We start from the raw sequence: 19,430 nt of genomic DNA, 5'->3' as shown, positions 1-19,430 counted from the left end.
CGTAGGTGTCTTTCTTTTTGGAAGAGCACAAAGCCTGCCTGTAATCGAAAAGAAATGACCAGGTTGAGGCAAAACTGAAGCATAAAACAATTTGGGAGGGAATAGCTTTGTTGGGTTTTGTCTGTGATTCCCACCCTTCCAAAGGGGCCCAGAGCAACCCAGCCCCGGGGCCAACAGCTGCTGGGCTCTCGAAGCTGCTGACTTTTCGTTTGTTTGCGCCATATTGACTCTGTAGAGTGGAAATAAAATGAAACCTTCACCCCAAAAAGTTGAAGGACAGAAGTAAAATGCCTTCCTTTCTCTGTTCCCTATCTCCTCCTCACCCCCAATTCATCCACTCGATGGATTTGCCTGTTCCCCAACTCAAAGGCAAGGGAAGGAAGAGGAGACACTAGGGTGGTAATTGTTAAATAGAAAAGTTGTTTTTTAAAGAATCTTCAACCCCCTCCCCCAACACAGACACACACATACACACGCACACACAAACGCCAGACTTACACACGTAACAATTCTGTTGGTTCTCTGGGCTGAGAGATATGGACCCTTCCCTAACCTGTTGCCTCGGTGTCACAGCTGCAGTTGGGATTGGGGACAGAGAGGGCGAGGGCGATATGAGACCAGGAAAGCTTTGGGCTACGGGATAGTAGCATCGTAACTGCCTGGGAGCCCAGCAGCTGGCCGTCCAGCAGCCAGACGAGGGTCCTTCCCTTAACTCAAAGACAGAGGCATAATTTTTTTTTTCTGTACTAGTGCGCTCCGAACTGAAAAGGCTAAGAGAGAAAGAAGAGGAGAGGAAGAAGGAGAGAAAGAAGAGAGACAAAGAGAGGGAGAGAGGAGGAGAACTTTGCCATCTTATTTACAAGTACGCTCAGTCTACAGGGGCAAATGAAACAGAGTCGAAGTGCTCCCCTTCCCTCAGGCTCTGGGAAGATCTATTCCTAGCCCCAACTGCTTCATTCCTAGTAAGACACAACTAGACCACTCTACCTGTTGCAAAGTTAAAACACGGAGGTATCAGATCCCTCTCCCCTAGCCCCTCCGTCTTGTCTCGGAAAAGGTTTCCCTGGAAAAGAAACTCAAGCCTCGACAATGCTATACATTACGTGTGTGTGGTGTGTGTGTGTGTGTGTGTGTGTGTGTGTGTGTGTGTGTGTGTGTGTGTGTGTGTTTCCTCCTGCCCCGTTGTACAGCGATCTGAAGGCCTCTGGGCCAGGGAGCAGTTTCTCTACGTGCTGACTTTACAGAAGGATCAAAACAGCATGAAAGAAATCATAGAGAGAGGGAGAGAGAGAAAACGTCAGCAGGAGCCGGACTTCTAAAAACCCCTTCCGCCCCATAGGCTTCAATATTAAAAAACCCCCTAGGAGCCGCAGACACTGTATTAATTAGTGCAACCACCCATGAAAAGCTGGGTTCGGAGAGGCATTCTTTGCCCTGTGTGAAAAACCACCCCCAATAAACAATTGTTAAGTTGGCCTATTGCCGCTGGTAAATTGCACAGCATTAAAAAAATAATGCTTTTCATATTAGGCACTAATTAAAGGTTGGGACAGCTTTAAAACAAGAGAGGGAGGGGGGAAATCAAAGAAAATATAAAAATGTTCTTTCAAGAGTTATGGGAGGTTAATAAAGTATGTCTGTTATAGGGAGCTACTTTGCCCCTAGCTACAGCCAAACTGGAGCCACGGCAATTGGGTCTCAATAAGATAATGATATTCCTTTCTCTGCTATTAAAAGACTCCCAGTGCAAACTTAAAATGATTTATTTAATTTAGGAAATTATGAGGTGTAACTTCAAAGCCTGAGCCGTTAGTAATGGAAAACACCAGGTTGTTTAAAATTATAATAATAATTGTTTGGACGACTTGGGACATCAAAGTGTTTGCTTCAACAAATAAAAGCGAGCGCTAGGAGACAGAATGAACGAGAGAGCGGGGTCCGGCGGAGGTGGGACCCGGCTGGCTTTGCTAGCTGGCTGCTTGTCGGAGGCCGGGAATTTCGCAGCTCCTCTGCACCCAGCTTTGAAGTGCGGGCGTTCTGAATTCAACTTCATAACTTTTATTTTTATGTTCTCCCCCTCTCTGCCCCGTCACTCCGAGACAGGGAAAGGGGCATGGGGTGAGAGGAGAAAGGTGGAGAAATAGGGGAGGAGGGAGGAGAAAGGGGGATGGAGCAGGAGGAGAGAACCTGCTACTTCGGTATTTGTCTAGGGTGCAGCGCTGGAGAAATTGACCGCCCCAGGAAGTTAAAAACCAAGATTCCCAGAATGACAACAGTAAGATGAGAAGGGTCTATTGAGGATGGAGTATTAAAACATGGGTCTTAGAGAACATCATATCTAGAGAGAATCGTAAAAACATAGAAGTTTAAAATGGAAATGGATCTGGGAGACTATCTACTTGTATCCCGCTAAATTTATACACCGGAAAATTGAAGTTCAGATGTACGAAGGGACTTGCCTATGGGTCTATCGTTAGCAAGGGACGCAGTCGACACTCAAACGTTGAACTTCTGACTCCAAGTCCAGAACTTTCCACTGCACCTTGATGCTTTGCTCTTTCCATCAGGGAAGAAAACATTCCTACCTAAGGATGGGGGGAACTGACATGATTTCTCTCAAAAGCTGTTACATCGGTGGGGAGATGTGTGTTTGTGGGGGGGAGGGAGAGAGAGGGAGGGAGAGAGAGAGAGAGAGAGAGAGAGAGAGAGAGAGAGAGAGAGAGAGAGAGAGAGAGAGAGAGAGAGAGTTTCATGCATATTCCAAATCTAACCATGGCAAGAGGGGAAAAAAATCTCCAAATGTTCCTTCCTCCCCTCTTAAAACAAAACAAAACAAAACAAAACAAAACAAACAAAACAAAACAAACATAAGCCAAATGACCTGCTTTTATACAAAGTAATTTCGAGGAGGGCTTTAATTTCTTCCAACAGGGTTCCATTCAAAGCTGTTAATTACCTCAGAATGATAAACCAGCAAGTAACTTTATCGATCAGATAGTCTTCAAATTCTGTCTTGCATCTGGGGAAATTGAGACCCAGAGAGAAGTGACTTGACTATGGTCTCAAAATAAACGGCTGAGCTGGATTTAAAACACCGTCTCCTCTTGGAACTGTCATTCCAGGCCTATGATCTTTCCAAGCTTTTCTTTAAGTAACAACTCATTATGCCAGCCTCCAGGCCCCATGGTGGTTGGATCAGCAGGGAGAAACAAGAAGATAGATTCAGAACCAGCTTGGACCTCTGCACAAAGAAATATAGTGGCTTTTCACAAGAGACTGGGCTGTCTGATTTCTGCTCCCTTCATCTAGTGGCAAGGGTACTCTTAAAGTGAAGTTTAGGGCTGGATTTGTATATTATTGTGTATTACAATTATCTATATATGTATCACAAACCCCTGCTTGGTTGTAAAAAAAACTATTGTGTTGGAGACCCTGTTTTATCTAAACTTTCTGTCTCCACCAAGAACCAGCAAAGTAGGCTTTAGTATATTTTCATTGAATTTGAGTTCATTGACCAAGACATGCAGAAATATGGGAGAAGTTCTTTTAAGTTGGGGGTGGAGATATCACAGGAAGCAGAGAAAGGCAGAAGTAAAGGGTACAGAAAATTCCTTGGAGTTTCCCACACTCCATCGGAAGGAGGTGTTCTGGGGCCTGCCATTGCCTGATTTTTAGTACACCAATCTGACTTTCAGTCTTTCTTATAAGGAGAAACAATTTTCAGTTTTCCTGGAAAATGTGAGATGGGAAGAAAGGGAAAGAAAGGACAGAATGGTTTCAATATTTTCTTCCTAAAATGAATATAGCTAATAGAGAGAGAACTAAGGAGACTAAATGGTGGTGGAGTGTATTACTGAGCCTTTAGAATAGACCTGCAGGAATTTGAAGCTGTGTAACCAAACGCAAATCATTTTAGCTTTCAGCCTCAGTTTCTCATTTGTAAAATGAGGGTGGTAATCACTGTACACCCATTTCACAGAAAGCCTGGATGAAAAATACTTTAAAGGAGCTCTAGCTCTATGAGTTATTGTTATTTTAGAAATGTCTTCACTATGTGAGCACCTAAAGATCTGTGTGAGGTTTGAAAACGCATGGCTTTTGTCTGCATTCCTTAAGGCCCCTTCTTTCTTCTTTTTTTTTTAATTATGGAGACTGAGAATAAATCCTAACTCTGGCTGAGTTGGGTACCTAGCCCAAGCTTTTAAAATGATAAACATTTGCCATGAAGTCTGGCCAAGACTTGAGCAATTAATTTTGAGATGAAACTGAAAATGGATTAGGTGATTCGGGTTCAGGGAAAATGGAGGGTAGGGCAGGGCAGGGCAGGCAGGGTAGGAAGGGCAGTCAAACAGGCAGGCAGGTAAAGGCGGCAGGATCAGGATGAAGGCATTTTGCTTCTTTGTATCCGGGACACCCCCAGCCCTCAAATTCGCTGCTATGCAAAGCCTCAGTGCTTAGCACTGCTCCCAGGCACTCAGACAAATCCAAACTGGAGTTGTTCCTCAATCTTAGTATCATCTCTGTTCTGAACTGAAAGTGGGCCAGCCTAGGCTATCTGACCTCTGCGTTTAGGTCAGAAGAAGGGATGGCTCTGGCTCTTATGCAGCACTTGCCCACTCCCTGAGCATGTGTTCTCTTCTTTTTGGTTGGATTCTCTCATCCTACAGGGCCCTTACAGGGAATTGGATGACATCTTGGGGGTGGAGGGGTGTTTTCCGCTTTCTCTCTCTCTCTCTCTCTCTCTCTCTCTTCTCTCTCTCTCTCTCTCTCTCTCTCTCACACACACACACACACACACACACACACCAGCCCCCACGTTTACAGAAAGTGTCACAAGCTGAATGAAGAACCAGACAGGGTTGTTCTTTCTGAACCCCTTAAACAACCTGCCTCCTCAGTACATGGGCTAACTTTGCCTCATTAAATGCCAGATCTGAACTTAGAACGTAGAATATCAGAGCTGGAAGGGTCTTAGAAGTCATCTAATCCAATCCACTCATTTTTACAGAGGTGAAAACTAGGCCTTTCTTGCCAGCAGGAACCAATAATAAAAGAAACTTGCTTCTTGGATGCTGTGACTCTGAGTAAACCATTCATTTCCCTCCTCTGTGCCTCGGATATATCTGTGCCTTCTCTCTAACATGAGGACAATGATCCCAGCACCATCTACCTCTCAGAGAAGTTGTTTGGGAAAAATAGCTTTGTTCTCTAAGTGCTATACATATGAAAGATGTTGGCATAGTTGCTGTCTTATGATTTCGTACATCACCATGGCTATCACCACCACCATCAGACTACTCTTTTTTACCACTGCTGGGCTGGTGGAGCTGGGATGGAAGGTGACAGTGTCCTATCTCAACGTAGCATCTAACCTGCCAGGACTGTTCCTGTCTCAGTTCTTGCCACCACTGACTCACCTTTCTTGTAGAAAATCAGAGTTGCTTATCTTCCTCAAAACTCTCCCCAACAAAAGTGGAGGTCATTATTCTACCCAACCCTTACCTAGGAAGATGACAATCTCCAAATGGAAGACAGGGAAAATGATTTTCAAGAAGATGCCTCACTCTACGATCAAATTATCCATCCACTGCAGGATTCCAAGCCCCTCGGGTAAGGCTGAGTTAGGCTCTCAATTTCAGAGGTGGAATGGACCTTAGATTTCTCAACCCATCCATTCATTTTACAGATAATGAAACTGGTGTCTGCGGAAGGGAAACAATTTGCCCAAGCGTGTGTGTCGGCAGAGCCCAGTGCCAAACCGAAAGTCCACTACTCTCCCCACTATTCCAGAGCCCTTCTTGAAGAGCAAGGCATTCATTCCACTGGGCTCCCGGGTCGTCGAAGCCCAAGAGCCCGGGACGTGAGTATCTAAAGTGCACCTAATCCCAGTACTAATTGGGTTTTAGTGGACTGTTCAGATTATATTGGGTTAGTCATGGTAGACGAGCAGCCCAGGGCCTCGGTTTAGGAAGAAAAGGAGGAAACTCAGCCAGCTTTGTGACCACAGCACCCTCCAGGCCCCGAGGATTTCCGGGAAGTTTTAGAAGTAGAGATGTGTTAGAGAGAGACAGACAGAGAGAGAGCAAGAGAGAGAGAGAGAGAGAGAGAGAGAGAGAGAGAGAGAGAGAGAGAGAGAGAGAGAGAGAGAGAGAGCCAGCGAGAGAGCGCAATAATTAGAGACCCACCTTTACAAAGGATTATGAAATGGGGAGGTGCGCGCGCGTGCGCGTGTGTCTACATGTGTGTGTTTTAAGTGCATCTCTAAAACGTTTTAATGACAGTATTCCGGCTGTTCCGAGTGGTGATAAATGTATTCAGTTCTCAGGAGGGCCTAGGGGCATTGTGCATTAGGGTCCGTGATGAAGTCTTCTCTGAGTAAGGCCTGACACCTCCCTCTAATAAAATATAATACTCAATTAACTAGGGCTTCCCGAAAGGTTTTCATTTAAACAAGTTAATAATGGGCGCCAGGCGAACGCCGTGCTCGCGGCTCAGGAAGTAGCTTAGCGAGGCAGGGCTGAAAGCCCAGTATCCCTGGTGGGGAGTGGGTATGGCAGGGAGTCAATCACAGTAACAACTCTCATTTGCCGTAGCGCTTTACGGTTCGCAAATCGCTTTCCTTCCTCTCTAGAGTCCTGAGAAAGAGGTGGTGCAAAGTGCAAATAGCAATGTACCCATTTTACAACCTACAAAACTGAGGTACGAAGTCGGGAGGTAGTTTGCCCAACCACACGGCAGCTAGCCTCAAAATGAGAACTTGAATCCGAAGCCTTCTGACTCCAACATCTAGGAACTGGCAAAGAGACAGGGAAAATTGAAAGGGGATAGTGCTTGGGAAGGGCATTTGTAGGGCAGGAGGAGAGAAAATATTTCCTCTTGAAGAAGCTCGGTCATCAGGCAGTTGAAAAGTCCCTGTTTCCAAGATCAGGATAAAGATAGCCACTCACCACTCTGATTAATGGGGCAACTTTGAAAACTGAGTTACTTAGAACTGCATGACAACACCCGTATTCTTCCCCCTTTGATTTTTTTTTTAAGTACTGTGGGACAAAGGTGTATATATGTAGAGTTTGTAAGGGAAAGCTGGAATTCTTTGAGCCTCCCTAAGACAATTCTTGAACTCTCCACTGCTTAAAATAATAATATAATATGCATCTGATCGAATCTACGTGTGAATTGTGTACTTCTCTGTAAGCTGAATATCGAAGTCTGAGTATTTGGGGAAAGCACTTTCCAGATTTTATTGAATTGTAGACAACGAAATCGTGGGAAATCAAATTCAAAAAGGTCTTTTTTTTGTAATCTAGTAGTGAAAAATATTTTGGGGAACATAGCTGAATCTGCTGGGAGTGGACCCCAGTTGGAACCCGTCCTTCTATCATTAAACCATGTGACCTTGAGGGGTGCCACTGGACCATGTCCTGCTCTGCAAAATTATTCTCAGGCTCCTCTCAAGGTCCCGGGCAGCCAGATACTACTTTATTCTCCCATTTCGTGAGACAGTTTTATCTTTTTCTGGGAAATCAAGAAATGGAAAGAAGAAAAACAAAACAAAACAAACCCAGCCTGTTTTGCCCAATCCATTCCAGGGGAGCTTGAACCCCAATTGGCCCAAGTTCTCCTGCCTCAGTCCAAGGAAAGTGAGATTTGAACATCTAAAGGGAAATGTTCTCTTTTATTTGCCGGCAATATTAAGGTCTTTTTAACCCATTGGAAAATAGACCTCTGACCCCCGCCTGACTTCAGAAAAAAGATTTTCCAAAAACTTGTCAGATGCAGTAAACTTCCCCATAAGGCCACCACCTCACCACACCCATCATTAACTAATCTTTCACTAATGTCTTTATAGTATTGTAAAAACTCCTGCATACTACCTTCCTATTCTTTCACACCCAGTAATTCCAGATGCCCAGAGAAGAATTTAAAAAGAGCCACTGGGCCAATCCAGAGCATTGCAATGCTGGCTTTCTTTCCAGCTGTCCGATCTGGACCTTTCTCTGTGAATATTAAATATCGCTTCACAGTGAAATTTCCAAAAACAACAAAGAAACCCAATAGAGCCATTTCTTCACTGCCCACTCCCCGTGACCTATCCAACTGAATGGATTTGTGGATATTCTAACTCTCCCCCAAGAGAATAGAGACCCCTTAAAGAAAAGTGAGCTCTGACAACCCCTGGCAATTAAACAAGATTTTAATTTAATTCCAAATAAAAGAGATAAGAAATAATAACTCTCCAATAAAATATATAAAATTGTACAAGCCATCCCTTTCAAAGGGACTGGGGTATGCTGGGAGAGGGACCTGGGATGGGTGAGGTGGAAGTAGTCAGGCTGACAGCATTATTTTTTAGCAGAACAAGATTTGCTGGTGGGTAACCCACATGCACACACCAAACCAAACACAATGTTGAGAATATGTTCTGCCTTCTGATCTGCATTCTCTCTAGTAACTTACCTATTAAGATCAGCACAAATATACATACACACATAAAAAGCATATGATTCTTGTCTTTTTCCTCCCTTTTCGGATCTATTACTGTTCAAGCATACTTACTATACAGGGATTGTCTACAAGATACTTTAAAACACAAATGTCTACAATGAATAGTTTTTAAAAATCACCTGTGCTTTGGTTATGTCTCTCTCTTTTTAAAGACCACTTTACCAAAACCCTTTGTTTCCCGCCTTACACACTCAACTCTCCAAATCCAGCCTTCTATACAGTTATGGAAAGTGATGGCTTTGAGGTGGAATTATAAAGTACCTGATCCCCACCTCAAAACCTCGAATTTTTTCTCACAGCCTTTAATGTTTCTAATTCATGTGGGAAACATTTCTATTATTGAATGATTTTGGGGTGGGGGTGGGGAGAAGACAAGGGGAGAAAATAGAATCACAGGAAAAGCCATTACATATTTTTTCTTTGCTTATGTAATGTGGGAAAATGATGAAAACTAAAGAATCTATTCAAATCTATTTTTTATCTACATTGTCTGGGAGGCAGCCAGGCATACTGGAAAATAGCATTGGACCCCAGCCTGGAAATCTGCTTCTAATCCTAGCTCTGTCACTTACTAGTTAGCCATATGACCTTGGGCAAATAATTTCTCCTCTCTGAACCTCATCTATAAAATAGGTGTAAATACTTTCATCACCTACCTCATAGGGTTGCTGTGACACTTTGTAAACCATAAAGCACTATAGAAATGAGAGCTATTATAAAAATAAACTCCATCATATTTTTAAAACCTCCCCAAATTATATCTCGCAAGATTCCTTTTAAAAGTATCTTATCCTTTATAAAAACATATTCCTTCCCCCCCAAAAAAAACCCCCCATATTATTTTGTTGGAGGTCTCCTTCAGGAAAATAATACACTGAATATACATACATATACATTACATATATAATTTTTCCTTTCAAAATACTTTGACTTTTCATGTCTGTAGTATAAAAATGTATTATACTTTATTATATATATATATATATATATATATAAAAAGCCTTCAGGATCAGTCTTTGTGAAAAAGGAGGGCATGTCATCAGGTGATGCTGACAAATAGGGTTTGGTGTCCCAGACTAAAGAGCAAGAAGAGATCTGGTCTGGCCTGTGAACACCTAAGTGGTTGGCATGGTGCTCTTAAAATACGCAGCAAAAGGAAAAAGTGATCCAGGACTGGTTGGGTACTGTACTCTCGGATGAGGAAAGAAAAAAAAATTAAAAGAAACACATCCATCATGAAGTCTATTTAACTATTCCTTTGCTGGGAGATCTTCCTTAAGATAAATGATACATGCTATATCCAACAGGAGTAGCATAAGTCCCACAGGTGGGATGGGGAGCACAGGTCTGTGAAAAGGATAGGATGTTCCATATATGGAAGCTGCTTGGAGGGGAGAATTGATGGGGAAAGGGAGGCTGAAGCCAGAGGGTAACATAGGTTTGGCTGCCATTTTCAGCTTTTCCAGTTCTGCTTCCTGCAGTCTCTTGGCCTTGGCCCTGCGGTTCTGGAACCAGATTTTGACCTGTGTCTCTGTGAGGTTCAGGGAGCTGGAAAACTCAGCCCTTTCAGCGATGGAGAGGTACTGTTTCTGGCGGAATTTTCGTTCTAGGGCCAGAAGTTGGGAGGTGGTAAAAGGAGTCCTGGGCTTCCGATTTGTCTTGTGCTTCCGAAGGGTACAGGTCGTAGGACTCAAGTGTCCTATGAGAATAGAAAAGGGAAGATGTTAGGAAAGAAAATTGTGCTTCTTTCTCTCTGTCTATTCCTGGTTCCCAACCTCTTTTGGACTGAATAGGAACTTAGTTTCTGGGAAACGAGAGTTATATGAGAATTGAGGAGCAGATTTATGATGGGCTGTTATTACAGTCGTTATTATCCCAGATACATGGCACGTTAATCATATCCTAAGGCACATACAGATGCCATAAACAAGTGCATGTTCCTTATTATTTTCTGTCTGCAGATGATAAAAATCAAACATTCCCTTTCCCAGCTATTTCTGAGGGACAGCTTTCTTGGCTTGGCACGTCTGTAAGGCAAACTTGACTGAGAAAGTGGGCAGTGGGGTAGGGGGGGAAATTAGCTCTCTCATAAATGTAAAATGTCCAGAAGAATCATGCCACTTCAGAATTAAGAACATGTGTTATCTTAGTCATATCCTAGATATATTCTCTGGTTTGGTGCAAATGTGTCAATGCCACAGGGATGGGGAAGACAGAATTATGATGAAAATAAAGGTGTGTCAACAACGTTTAGGCTCCATGTTCAAAATGGAACCATTATGAGGAAGTCATAAGACTGGGGCATCCCGGGTGATCCCATCAACTGCCGTCTGGGCTCATTTGCCAGGAAGCCACAGGGGAAGAAGGGAAGGGGGTTGGGGGAGATACTTGGCAATTAGTTTTCAGCATTTGGCTTTTATGAGGTATGCTAATTTTCAAATATGTAGCTGTAGCAGCTAAACCCAATACACATGTAGAGAATGTGGCATTTCTTGTTCAGTTGGTTTGGTCCTAGAAACACAGTTTAAATTGCAGGCTAAGGGCATAGGGCACCATCTGTCTCTTCCTCCACTGGATCTGTTATAGGGTAAGGAAGGGCCTGGTTTCTGGAAGGTAGGGCCAAGTGCTAGCAAGTCCCATCAAAGCTGGGAATAGCTTCAAGTATGACCCAGCAATGGATGGTATATCTGTCATGCAAAGACTATGGCAGGATTCATATCTGGAAGCCAAGCCACCAGGGAATGTTTTCAGTCACAACTATTTTATGTGGTTTTCTCTTCATATCCACAGAGTAAGCAGGAGGGATCAGGGTGAGTTAAGGACTGAACTGAAGATATGGACCATATTAACTATCACTGTTCAATGGAAAGTGGTTGAATTGGCAGTGTTATCACTGCCAGTGCTCCCTACAGGGATACAGATTACAAACCATCCATGAAGTGATTAAAACACATTTGAGCACATACACGTTCTCTACCCAATCATAAATTAGAAACCTGCTGTAGACCCTACTCTCTCAAAGCAGAGACAGATAAAGGGAAGTGGAGTGGATCTGCAGTCAAAGGACCAGGGCTGAAATCTTTGCTCTTTACTCATTACCAGGATGCCCTCAGGCAAGTCATTTCACCATTTCAGGCCTCAGTCTACTACTTCTCAGTTTATTCTTCTAGAAAATGAGGGCATTAGATTAGATTTCCTTTTCTGCTCTAGGTCCTACCAGATTCCTTCTACCTTCTGTGGTTATATGTTATTAAATTTCAAAGTAATTTGGTAGAGACCATTAGGACTCCAGTTAAATGGAAGAAAATAAAATAAGAAACAAAAACAAAAACCAAGTTACCAGTTCTCAAGTATGTGTCAAAACAGCAGCTAGCACACTATTAAGCATCCCTCTCCCCCGTACACTTTTTGCTTTCAATTCACAGACAGAGGAAGGCTATTTGATCATACAAGACAAAACAATATTTATCTTACTTCCTAGGCCACTACCAAATAATACAATGAAGCTTCCACTTGTTACAAGGCTCAGGTAACCAATGGCATTCCTTGACAATGATTTGTCCCCGTGCTTTTGCCAAGGCCTTATTTGAATTCATCAGCTTACAAGTTTTTGTCATTGTTTATTTTAAAATTCAATGAATTCTTGCAACTCTGTGAGTTCTAGAGGTCCTCATAGGGATCCCTTGGGGACTGTTGAGACAGAGGTTGGAATGTATCAAAGTATGCTTTTTGTCCTGCCTCCTACCAGGGAGGGCATTGAGGGGGTTCAAGGGCTCCTACTGAAGAGAAGGATGGTGCTCAGAATGCTAATCTGGGACTATCAGGATGTCTAAAGCAAGGTATTTGGATCATAGACTTTAGAGCTGCAAGAAACTTAGAGGTCACATAATCAACAATGCCCCCAATTACACAGATCAGGAAACTGAGATCCAGAGTGAAATAACTTTTCTCAAAGGCACAAAGGTAGTGAGTAGTTCAGTCATGAAACCTGTCTTCTAACTCTGGATCCAGTAGTCTTTCCACTTATACTATATTATCTAGGGATCTGCCACTCCCTCGATCCAACCCTTATGACATCTTAAGAGTATTAAGTAAGGGGGTCAGGGTGTCTCTGTGACTATATGTGATCACCTACTCCTGAACAGGAAATCAGTTCCAAATGTGTCTTCCTTTCCCATGTCAGGGCTCTGGCTTGACTTCACTGAGAAATGACTCTGATCTGGTTATTTTCCTTCCCTCTGAGCTTTGGACTGGGGAGAGCTCTGTGCCTTTACAGCTGTCCCTAGACTGGGACAGACCATACAATCATGGAATTTGGAGCTGAAGATAAATTTGAGATAATCTTATTCAAAACTACACAGGTAGTAAGCAGAGAAAGAATTTGGATCTATCTTAGGTCTTCAAATCCAGTGCTTTTTCTCCTAAATGGCAACATAGGATGACCTTTTTAAGGACCTGCATCTCAACTTCATTCTGAAGACTTCTGACCTGTGGCTACTGGTCCTGGTTCTCCTTGACCTTTGAAACCTCTCTGTTAATTTCATGTAATTAGGAGAAACTATAAGGGCAGGGTTCAGAGGGAGCCAGGCTGAGTAATTTCAGATTATGTTAAAAGTTTTGTTTTCAAACAAAGACATTGTACAGAGATTGTAGGGAGAAAGAAGTCATTACAAATTTTAGTTTTTCATAAAGTTACAGCCCAGGGATTTGGACCCAGAAGATACGGATGCAAACCCCAGGTCTTCTTACCATTTACGTGACCTTGGATAAGTCATTCCCATTCCTCAACTTCCGTTTTCCTGTCTATAAAATGAGGATGGAGGAGGATCTTTAAATATCTATTCTGGTTCCAAGTCTGTGATCTATGGTCTATCATTCATAACCCTTTCCAGCTTTTTTCCAGAAAAGGAAAGTATGTTTCTTCATGTGTGTGTATATGTGTGTGTGTCTGTCTGTCTGTCAGGGGTGTGGCGAGTTTGAATAATATGGACATAGTGGATGGGAAATTATACAGGAGGTAAAACGTCAGCCTAGAAATTGGAAAATGGGGATTAACAACTGGAAGGGAAAACAGTGGTGGAAAAGGGAGAAAGAATTTAAGCTTTTCCAGCTCCATATGGGGTAACTGCAGGAAATCTTTCCATGTCAGTTAGTGGACCCAAGGTCAAAAAAAACTCGAGAAACCAGCCCAGCCAGCAACCTTAGTGGATAGGTGAGAAGGACCCTCTCCAGAAACTCCCTGCTGCCCTGCAGTTTAATGTAGAAGTCTTGCCATCACACCAGCCATGGGGCAGATGCAGGGACCAGGAAGAGTCCAGAAAGAGGCTGTCCCCTTCACTTCTAGTACTGTTTTTTCCAGTAAACCCCTTTGTCATTCTTTCGTGTCAGTATGCTTCCAAAGGAGAGATGAAATAAAAGACAAAACTGAGCCACCACACCCAAGGGATCCACCCCCAGCCCACCATAATAAGGGGTGTGAGCCAGCTCTGGAGAACTAGGAGATAGGATAAACCCTGCTAAGAAAGTATAGCTTTTACAGTGTTTTCTGTAAGTAGAGAGTGCAAGGAATAGCACCTCCATTTTTACATCTAAGGACACCGAGGCTAACTGCTTCTCTGTGGTCACTTGGCATAGAAACACAGAATAATAATAATAAATAAGAACTCGCATTTACAATACACATTATGATTACCAAGTACTTTGCTCACTGCAAGTCCTTAGCAGGCAGCTGGTATTGTCTCCATTTTACACAAGAGAAAACTGGAGCAAAACTAACTTGCCCAGGTTCACACAACCTAAGGTGAGCAAACCTTCTACCAAAGTCTGCAGACTCAAGTACAGTGTTGTTTCGCAAGCAAAGGTCGTTTCCCCCCTGCACTCCCGAGGAAAGAAGGAAGTACTCCACACAAGTTCTCCATGACCTCCTGGTCCCTGACTCTTATAGCATCCCCCCAACTTTGTGGTCTTTCTCCCCACCCCACCTTCAACCAACACACACACATACACACACACACACAAGAAGGAGTAATACTGGAGTGCTGGTGAACAACTTCTTGGGCTGCAGAAATGCATTTTCGAGGGAAAAATGCTTCATTTTAACTTTAAAAATGTCTGCAGTTTTACTTTAAAGAGTGTCGTGAGGCCTGTATGGGACAAATAGTAGAATGGCTGTATGAACGACTAAGAAGCTCTTGGCAATGAGATTGGCTCTGGCAAGCAATCCGGCAAATTTAACCTAAGAATCTTTCTTCTCTCCTCACCCTCTTAATAGCAGAGGCCTGGGGACCCTGGGAGACAGAGGAAGCAAGGACAGTCTTGGCCTGGTTTATACTATTTCGGATATGGTCGCTGAACGAAAAGTAATGTGACGGTAATACTGAAAAGAGCGCTGGATTTCTGGAGGCTCAAGACCTGCGTTCTAGACCTGTATTTACCTTGTACCTGTTTGACCTTCTGTGTTGTTCCCTCCCTGGGCCCTCAATTTCACCCTGTAAAAAGATTTTTTTTTTGGTGGGGAGAGATAAAATGACCTTTAATGTTCTTTAAAATTCTAAAACCTCATGATTCTCCTGCACTTTCCCTGTGTTAACAGCGTGGAATCGGGATCCTTCAGAGTTGGACTGTCAAATCATACTCCTAGTAACATAAAAGTATGGTAGGAAATTTTGACGACTGACGTCCTCAGTCTCCTAGAAAACGTCAGGTAATGCTCCGCAACCAGAAAATACTTTTCGTAGATTTTAGAGTAGGGGGAGGTGAGAAGATATCTTAGAGATCATCTAGTTTTTAAATTAGATCGTCATTTTATAGGTGAAATCGAGTCTTTTAAATAGATGGGATTGAAAGAAAATGGGTCCGCAAGACAGAGAGAAGTAACAGCTCACATTTTTTCTGAGCGTTGAAGTTTACAAAGGGTAACTCATAACCCTGTGGGGTAGACGGCGCAAGCCTTTTGATCGCGCAGCCAGGCTGTGTCGCACCCGGGATTGGAAGCAATCTCCCAGCCCCGCGCACTTTTCACTCCCGGTCCTGCTTTATTCAATCTCACTCCTCACGCTTTTCTCCAAAGCTCTTCCCCCGCCCCGCCACTCTCATCCCCACCCCCGTTCAGGTTTTATTAACACTCAGGCAGACTCCCAGAAGTAGAAGCCCGAGGGTATTTTGGCTCCAACCTCGCCTTACTCCTAACTGGCCGGATCCTTTTCCAGCTCTGTACCCCGGGGCTCGCCCAACTTGAAGGAGGTTCGGTATAAGAATAAGCGCGCTAGACTGGCCATCGGGACGTAAGTTCGAACACTGGCACCACCTCATTTACTGGAGTAGTTAAGAAAGGCATTCTCCACCCCTACCTCAGTTGACTCATCTGTAAAATTAAGTTAGACTAGAAGAGCCTGAGCACCCCTTCCAAATCTGTCCTATGATAATTTTTCTGGGCCTCAGTTTTCTCATCTGTAAAACGACTAAACGAACCCTTCCAACTTTAACCCATGATCCTCCCCTCCCTTCCCTTCCTTCCTTGTACCCACTCCTCCAATACACACTCACTTGGCGGTGGGGAGTATCTGCCAGCCTCCTGAATCCAGGACGTCCCGTCCTCCGAGTTCTCCGACTTGACCGAGGACGTCTCAAAGGTTTTTGTAAGCAGCCCGGGGCTGTGAGCTTCCCTGGCGCCGTGTCCCGGCAGCAGCATGGTCCTAGATGTGCCTTCGCTGCTGCCACCGCCGCCGCCGATGCCTCCACCTCCCCCTGGCAGGGAAGACACGTCTTTAGGAGGCTTCTTGTCGGACATGAGCGCCTCCACACTGAAGGGCAGGCTAGACACTTTGACCCTGCGATCCTCCGAGCCCAAGTCCGCGATCACCGCCGGCGGTGCCGCGGAACCCTCTTCGTCCGAGGAGAAAACCTCCTTCGCTTTAGAAGGAGAAGCCATGACTCCGAGCACCCCAAGGTTTAAACCCTTTCCCCCGTGGGCCGCGCAGGCAACCTCCGTGCGCGCCGCGGCTGCCGCAGTTCGCTCCCTCTCTCTGCCCCACTGCAGCTCCGGATGCACCGACTCCACTTCCAACCCCGCAGCTGCTACTCAACTTTTGGGGGGGGGTACGAGCGGGGGGAGTAAGGTTGTTGTCTTTTCCTCCTCTGGGAAGGTGAATAAAGCCGACGCAGCCAATCCCAGGGGACTACTGCCGTGACGTAATGATAGATCGCTTCTGATTGGCTGACCAGAGTGGCAGTGGAATTTTTTTTTTTTTGGTTTAAAATAAATTAGGAGTTAATTACAGGAGCAGCAAACTGAGCTGTTATTAGCGATCCCTCCAGGGCTATAATCACACCAACACTGAAAAGTCACTGGGATAATTAAGGCTGATTCTATAAAGAGGAAGCTCACAGAATCCATTTTTTTCCTTCTCTTTTGACCCCACTTTAAAGAATATTCCCCACCCTTTCCAAATCTGCTCAGGGTTTTAGGATTTTAGAGCTGGAAAGGTATCTTTTAACATAAATTCTTAGAACTGGAAGGGATCTTAGAATATGGGATGTTAGAACTGGAAGGAACAGTAGAAATAGGTCACCTAGTACAACCCTTTCGTTTTGCAGCTAAGGAAACTGAGTCTCAAAGATGGAAAATCTTTGCCCAAAGTCAAATGAGTAGTAAAAATGGTTGGAACTTAAGTAAATTAACTCCAGATCTAGTGCTCTTTCCACTACATCAGCCTCTTGAGCGCAAAAGTCACCTGAACTGCTTCAGAGTTCACTGAACACTAAGGTCTCTTACAACTCAAACGCCTGTGGACTACTCAGTTCCATCTCCTGTACCCTTCTGTTTATGCTCTTTTGACCATTGTTCCCTGCCTGCAATGGAGAAGGAATATGGGAATGGGATGGAGTGTTAAGGAATGTGGTAATAAGATTTTAATACTGTCATCATCCGTCTTTATTGACAGGCATTCGAGTCCTTTCCATGTGCAAGGCACTGTCTTGATGCTGGGGATAAAAATAAAAAGCTTAGCAGTCCAACTGGAGAGACAGTGTTTACATACGAGTCAGAATAGGCACAATGTCCAATATATGGTAGGGACAAGAAATGCTGTAATCACTATGAGCACTGGCAGTTCGAGGATGCTTCCAGGAGGTTGCACTTTTATCTTCTGGGAAAGAGAAAAAGTATGATATCCAGGGTAGTTAGGAGAAGTTCAACCAGAGATACCACCTGCCCTCACACAAGACTTCGACACTCTGAATTGGCCCTGGTAGTCTGTTAGACTCAAAGTCCTCCTTCCCAAGTCTGTCTCTACATGTCTCTGTCTCTTTTTCTCTTCGTCTCTCTGGTTGTTATATCTCAGTATTGAAGACTCTCATTAACCTCCTTCCCCCTTCCCCAATAAAACAGAATATAAGAAGGGCATAATTGCAGAGAGAATTGGGTCCTATATGATGCATTTGGGGCCTTTGTGTCTTTTATGAGAACATGCTTCTTTCAATTACAGGTTAGAAAAAAGCAATAGATTTTCCTGTTTCTGATAACTATTTTGTCCCATAGTTATGTAGTGGGAGCTACTTTGATTAAAGTTTCCTGGGAAGTGGGAACAGTATAAGGGATTCCTGATATGGCTCCTTGACAAGAGCTGGGTTTAGGAAAAGGCAGAATTCCATCAGGTATAGAGAAGATAACTGTATATTTTAGATATACTATAGTATTCCATATGCACTGTACATGTGTATGTAACCAATAGTGTCATGGAGAACATGATGAAACTGTCATTAGAAAACCAGGACCCAGCTCTTGGTTCTGACACTGCCTCAGTTCGGACAAGTCACTTCACATCTCTTGGATTCATATGTAAAAATGGAATAATAAAACCTGCACTATTTACCTTAGTGTTGTTTTGCTGAAAGCACTTTTTAAACCTCAAGATGTTAGAGAAATATGGGTTGTTACCATTATAAGAAAGACTGTATGCCGCTGCTTTCTTCTCAAATCCTGGCCAAAGGATACTAGCCTAATGGGCACTTTGAGGAAAACAGGAATTTGTTGTTATTTTGATTCAGACAAACAATGATTTCTCAGGTGGCTCTGTCTCTTTTTGCGTGGGCTTAAGATATAATGGTTCTGTATGTTGTGCAATGACTAGTTTCCTACTCTATATTTTGCAGAGTTGTTCGCTTTTCTGTATGAAAAGCTCAGGCCTTTTGCAGCCCAAGGTTTCTATCTCAGTCGGCCCTCTCAAAGCCCTCAGATATGTGTCTGAGAAAGTTTTTGTCTCCTAAAGGCTGATTTAGGCCTTTTTACTGAGGTTAGGCCAGCAGGGAACCTGGGTTGCACTGACTTCTTTCCAATGTCTGTATCTTCTCTACCTTCAGGAGGGCTGTAAGCTATTTAAACACAGTTGGAAAGAGGTAATCAATACTATCCTCCCCGCCATCCAGCCCCAACACCACTGGCTGTGAGAAACCACAGCCTCCTTTTACAATTTTCTCAAATCATGGAGAAAGTTTTTTTTTAAACTCGTAAAGGATATCAGGAAATGTCTAAATTCATAATTAGTTGTAGTTAATTTGATGTGAATCTCAATGTCCTGTCAAAGTCCAACTTGGAGATTAAGTTATATAGGATAATTATTAAATTAGGTAAGGGAACTGGGAAAGGTAAAACATTAAAAAAAATTTTGCAAGCAAAGTTGAAATTCTTTGTTGTTGTGTGACTAACATTTATCAATATTTTATTGGGGGGGAAGTAATTTCTTCCCTAGAACTTTTGTATGTTCACTTTTTCTTTGTGATTGTTACCAAAAAGAGTTAATATTCATCACTTTTAAACATGTTATCTCAGCATTTTCCTATTAAAGAGTCCATTGGATCTTTTTAAATGGTCTGAAAATGTACTTGAGTAGTGAGGCATTGATTCTATAACCTTTTTTTTTTCTTCT

At 43.4% G+C, this 19,430-nt stretch overlaps 1 protein-coding gene across 1 annotated transcript; it reads right to left on the bottom strand.

The window, feature by feature from the left end:
* Positions 1-8,176: 8,176 nt before the first annotated feature.
* Positions 8,177-16,650, bottom strand: MSX2 (msh homeobox 2). Its single transcript, XM_020969160.2, is given in 3 exon segments — positions 8,177-9,824; positions 9,827-10,204; positions 16,051-16,650. Coding segments are annotated over 3 exon segments (807 nt in total). The 5' UTR covers positions 16,436-16,650; the 3' UTR covers positions 8,177-9,780.
* Positions 16,651-19,430: the final 2,780 nt, after the last annotated feature.

This window comes from Phascolarctos cinereus, unplaced genomic scaffold, assembly GCF_003287225.1.
Source record: "Phascolarctos cinereus isolate Bilbo 61053 unplaced genomic scaffold, phaCin_HiC Scaffold_2;HRSCAF=192, whole genome shotgun sequence".
Classification (NCBI taxonomy): Eukaryota; Metazoa; Chordata; class Mammalia; order Diprotodontia; family Phascolarctidae; genus Phascolarctos; species Phascolarctos cinereus.
This window is presented reverse-complemented; position numbering and strand designations above follow the sequence as displayed.